Genomic DNA, 6,000 nt, shown 5'->3' with positions numbered 1-6,000 from the left:
CCTACATTCTCCCCACCCACAGTTTGGATAAGCCTCTTTGATTTGTTTTGCAAAATAACTGACAATCTCAGGTAGACCTTTCCCACCTTGCACTTGCATTATTTCAACATCCTTCTCTGGCCTAGAACAAAAGAAAATGAAAAAAAAAAAACCCACGCAGACTTATCCTGGTCACATCTATGCAGAACGCTTCTCCAAAGGACATTTAACTTGCCAGCTGAACCATGCCACTGAGGAAACAGGAAGCATACGTATCTCAGACATTTACATCTCTGCATTATGGGGATAAACTTGGTTTTGCTTTCAAAAAAAAGTTACATTCTGACCCTGCTGTGTCATGGGCTGAATCAAGATGCTGACTTCAACTGCTAATTGATCATCATCAGCAGGCTCCACCACTTACTAGGCTAGGCTTTCAAGGAAGCACCTTCACACCTTTTCCTACATTAGGAAAAACTTTCTATCCAACACTCTGCTTTATCATGACATGTGCAAAGAAATCTGACATTAGCTACACTACCTATGCAACAAAATCACTTACACTGATTAACGTGGTCTTATTTCTTTGTACTCCATCAGTTCCGTCACATTGTATTTCTAATTGGAGCCAACTCAAACAGATGTATTTGCCTGATCCTACACACAAACAATACTACTAATAAACAAAAGATGTAGACAACTCTCAAGTAACAAGGCGGTTGCTAGTCAAAACCGTAAGCATCTCCCCCTCCGCCGCCATTTCCTGCATTTTTAACAGTTCTAAACAAGTAGCAGAAGGCTGTTATAGTACTTGGGACCCCTTCAGAATACGATCAAAGATAAATGAGGAGGTTTGTTCTCCATCACAAATTTAATTCCAGTCGCTTCAAATTATGTCAGTTTAAGAACTGTTGTTGCATTCCCAGACAAAAGTAAGCAAAGACTCCCTAGTATCTGCCAAGATTTCTCACCTCCTGAAGTGGGTCTGTGGTTGGAAGTAGAGGCTGAAAATATTATTGTGATATTAAGAAAGATTTCTTTCAGAAGCAGATATTAACTGAAAGCAGTTAAGGTTGGGGTGGAAGGAAGCTTGTTGCAACAGTGCAATTTTAAGAGCATTTCTCCTCTCCCAGCTGCACGCTTGGTTGTAGGACACATTTTATCCTTACTTTAACAGCCATATGGAATGGGGACTTGGTCAGAGGGAGGCCCTAATAGCAGGTACCATGTATTTTCACAAGGCATCTCCTTCCTGCTTCAACCCATCACATCTGAAGCTATCCCTGTGTACTTGAAAACCCTAAACTACCATCATGGCTACATAAGCAAATGGCTCAGTTAATGGGCACAAGTGAGACACGACAGGTCTGTTTTTAAAGCCAGAGGTTATGAAGGAAGACTAAGATATGTGCAACACTGCTCTACCCATTAAGAGACCAAAGGAGACATACTACAGCAAGTAATCTCTGTATTCACTGAAAACTGCTGGGTGGTAGCCTATCATCTGACTACTTGCAGTTAAAACTGCACTGTAAGCCGCAATTCCTTCTGAATTGGGTTTGCTTCTAGAATTCCCTTAGTTTTCAACAGACTACGGGTGTAGGATCAATAAGTACTGAAAACAGAGTAACTACATTAAGAGTCGCCATACAAGAAACTCCTGACTTTCTCAATAACATGAGCACTGTTTGGAGTTTCAGAGAAATGAACTTCATCTCCAAGGCCAATAACCCCAACACTCGGAGTTCCTCTAAGCACCATTTGCCAGCTCTATGACAGAGATAATGGTCTATTAAATACTGAGTCTATTAAAAAAAAAAAGTTCAACTCAATAGCATAACTAGATCCAAGCAATATGTAAAACTGAAGTAAAAAGAAGTCAGCTCTCTCCCTGAGCCAAAGCTGAACCATTACTTTGTAGTATCTGCTGACCAGATCCGAGTATATATTTCTGTTTGCTTATTTAGAACATCAGTTTCAACTGAAAATGGGTGTCTCCTAGCAGAACTGGAGCAAACTTCCACCTTGCTATACAGCATATGAAGCTGAATCCTGTCAACTTTCTAGCCAGTGACCCCATATGTGTAGCTTATGTCTCCCTGCATCTGCAGGGATCTGTCTGTTCCTTTATGGAAGTGCACGTACAGACACACTTATACCAGATTTGAGACTAAAGGGACTTACACCCCCACCCCGTCCCACTAGCCTGTCTCCTACTACTCTTCCATCGGTACTTTTTTTTTTTTTTTAAATTACCACAGCACAAGACAACAGATTTTCCTGAAGCTCTGCTCCTAGCATCCCACATTTAGCAAGCTGGAAACAAGCTGCAGGGCTAGACTGGTAAGGCAAATGGTGTTTAGACTCCAGTAGAGAGCTGGAGACAGGAGCAAGAGCCTCTCCCTGACTACACCCAGCTGAAACCACGCTGGCCTCCTGTAGCCAGGAAAGAGCACCTAGTAGATTCAGTGCTGGAAAGGACTCCTATCGCCCTGCCACCAGTCACTGAGCACTGCTGCTAAGTGCTACAATTCCCTCATCAATTGACAGCACATCCTCAAGCTAGAAAGTTACCTCTTAGTCAAGACATGGCAACAGGCAAGCTGGTGCTCTTGAACTTCAATCTCTCTGGTTAAACCTGCAAGCTCCTAATGAACATGACTGATACCGCAGAATCACAACATTCACCAAAAACCTGAAAGTTTAGGGATAAAAGTGAGAAGGAACACTAGTCCTGGAAAGCACAGTCTCACACGTATTTTTGAGCAAACCAAGCCGATCTGTTTACTGTTACTTAAGAACTGAAAGATGCATTGGTTGAATATAAGCTGTTTTACTTCAACTAGAATGGCCCAACAACATGCACAAAACGACATCTCGGATGAGGCAAGACACTTCTGTACAGGCTCAAAATTGTATCACCCAGTTCACACTGACATTCAGTTGCCTCTTTTTTCTAACTTGTAATCAGATTTGCATATTCAGAAATAACTTGAACTTGGTGAAATACACACATGTGAACATCAAAAAAAATTCATTCTTGCCTACAAGTTTGATGTCATATATTTCATAATTATAAGCTATTCTTTATATAAAACAATCTCTTCAAAAGCAAAACAGAGCTCAGACTTGAGAAAAGCCTTATCACACCTCTGATAAAAGGATTGAGAAGGAGGTAAAAAAGACGAGAGGGAAAGGAGCAGAAGAGCAATGTTGCAGATGAGGAGAAAAGAATAAGAGTAGAAATAAACTATATATGGCTTAGAGAAGAGGATGAGATAACACATAGGAGAGAGAGAAAAGGAAATGCACAGAACAACGCAGGAAGCGATAAACTGTGACCCGGTGCAGGAAAGAAACAAAACCAATTTGTGGGACAGCCCTGTCAGAGGGGCTGAGGCTACAATGGCCAGCAGACACAAAGAAGAAACCAGGGTCTTTCCAAATTTCACATTGCGGGTACTTCTACGTGCCTAGCCATACCTCACAGGCAGACAACACAATCACCTTGCTTAGCACGGTACATCTGCACAGTGGTCATAGTTTGCACTAAACTCCCATCCTCTAGTTTAAAAACCAAACCCTACTTTCAATCTTTAGTGATATCTTTAACAAAATTAAAAAAAAAAAATCAGGTGAAAACAACTGCCCTTTACTCTGTCGTTCCCACAGTAAGTCTTCTGATCCCTTTTGTTCAGTGGGGCAGGGGGAGGGAGGGATGGAAGGAAAGCAGCAGGGGAAGGGAGAAGACATGTTCCAAATGCCCACTGCTACTTAGTTTAGGTTTTCTTCTCTTTGCCAGCAACACAATTTCCACAGGCAGTCACAGTCCAGTGACAGCCAGAACCTGACCGACTGCTACAAAAAGCACTGGTTTCACGTGGACACTGGCTGTGCTATCCACTTATTTCCTACTTTTCTCTGGAACCACGGCTCCCCTTCTAAGTGAGGAATATGCACCTGCTTGCAAAACAGAGCCTAGACTATGGCTTGTCAGTAATTTCGTGTGTCACAGTTTGCAGTGTATTATTCTAAAGTACATATCAAGGCTCTTTGGTTGGCAGCTCTTAACTGACACAAAAATACCACCTATAATGGGCAATTAAATAACCAGCAGAAAGTCAACTCTTCTTCCAAGACTCCAGGAATCACTGTAACATTGTCAAAACTGACAAACACTACTGCTTCTTGCCCCTCCTAATAGCAACTAGATCCCTCCCTTAGCCAGTTCTCTACACAGGGCCTGATAGCATCAGGGTCCCAACACAAAACGCTCACCACAGTGACTGAGGAGGAAAAGAAAAAAAAATAAAAACCAACCAAACAAAAAAGAGGTGATTCTGCACAGCCTTCCTCAGCTGCAGGAGATCGGTCCTTGCTCTAAAGCATTCACTGCTACTCGCAACTTTGACAACATGGAAAACACTTACTTTCCCCAATTTTGCCCTGTTAAACTAATCAGTAATTTTGTATCATACAGGACATAGAGCTTCCTGCCCCCTCCTAACCATTGTAAAATGGTAGATTATTATTTATCCAAGAAAGCTGATTTGAGAAAAATATTTCTTGAGGTATCTTCATTGTTGTAAGACTCCTGAAAGTTCTGTATTCTGTATTATTGCTGTAATGGACATCTTTGTGTTAACCCTGTAGAAAACATTCAACATATCAAAACAACCGAGCGCAGCAGAGCACAAACAGTGATCGTGCCACCTCTCTGACCTCCACACAGGTATTTTTTCAGCTCCTAAATTAACTTTTGCATACAGAGAGAGGGAGATACAGGAAATACTGAGGTTACAAGTATGTGAATAGAAACTAACTCACCACAGTCCTTTGCTTGTTGGGCAGGAAGACTCTAACAATAGGCTTCTGGGGAGACTTAGGGTTATTCCGTGACATATCAGCAGGGTTTTGATAAACCGAAAGGGATGAAGGTGCTACAGAGAGGCTAGAGGAGGATGATGATGCAACTGTGTCTGTGGAAGCTGAACTGGAGACAGAGAAATCTGTTCCGTTCCCCATGGATTCCAGTAACTGCTGTTCTCTCTGCTGCAGAGCATCTAGTTTGCTGGTGTACTCTTCATAGGCCTGTGAAGGAAGAGCAGCTGTTTTAAAGATGTAGTGGCCTCAGACAAAACCAGAAACCTAAATTCAGAATGAATATGAAATAAAACGCATTCTAAACTAATGCAAATTTTCCATGAGTATGAACAAAATGTTCTGGTCAAATTTTTCAGTAGGACACAAAGAAGAAACGGCTTTCAATTCATTATGTTAAACCTTCTGAACCAACAACTAATTTTCTAATAGATTAAATGGATAAGTGGATAAAAGAAATCATAAGTCACAGTTTCAAAGCACCTGCACAAAATACTTTCATTCAAAACTACTTTAAAGAAGACAGCAATCTTTAACAATGTCAGCTGCATTACTGATTTCTGTGCTACAGCTAAATTTATCATTCTGTTGGAATGACAGCTAAATACATTTAATGCAGTAATTAAGAGAAAGCTGAAATCTGCTTTTTACCATCTGTATCTGACAACTCACCTAGCTCACTGCTCACCATCCTTCGCCTCTGGCACTATCCTTTCATACCAGATAGTACAAAAAACTTTATTTCAGTTAAACTAAGTTTGCCCTGTTATAAAGTCATCCATAAACATATAAAGGTGATCCTTTGAAACAACTTTTTAACATCTGTACAAGATTAATTTGGTTTTCTACCAAGTTTATGTAAAACCTGATTACACACTGACCACATTTCTTAAACAAACAAAAAAATCAGTAACATTGTATTTGCCCATTAAGTTTTTAATAAATGTAGCCAAGTTAAACATTATTGCCAAGCTCTAGAATGCAAATATGTAATTAGTATATATTTTTGTTTAAAGGTTGTTTCCATCAACTTTGTTTGTCTTCATAACAAGAACATTTTGATCTGTATCCAAGTATCAGAATTATTTCTTCAGCATATGTATTAGTACGGAGTATCTTCAAAAATTTGGATCAGTTAAG

At 40.4% G+C, this 6,000-nt stretch overlaps 1 protein-coding gene across 1 annotated transcript in view; it reads right to left on the bottom strand.

The window, feature by feature from the left end:
- Nucleotides 1-6,000, bottom strand: part of BRAF (B-Raf proto-oncogene, serine/threonine kinase) — a 78,982-nt gene that overhangs the window by 48,567 nt on the left and 24,415 nt on the right. Inside the window, exon 3 of the mRNA XM_035888947.1 lies at nt 4,807-5,070. Coding sequence (XP_035744840.1) covers nt 4,807-5,070 — 264 coding nt within the window. The remainder of the gene's footprint in view (nt 1-4,806; nt 5,071-6,000) is intronic.

The sequence above is a fragment of the Egretta garzetta genome, unplaced genomic scaffold (assembly GCF_000687185.1).
Source record: "Egretta garzetta isolate BGI_Z169 unplaced genomic scaffold, ASM68718v1 scaffold321, whole genome shotgun sequence".
Taxonomy (NCBI): domain Eukaryota; kingdom Metazoa; phylum Chordata; class Aves; order Pelecaniformes; family Ardeidae; genus Egretta; species Egretta garzetta.
This window is presented reverse-complemented; position numbering and strand designations above follow the sequence as displayed.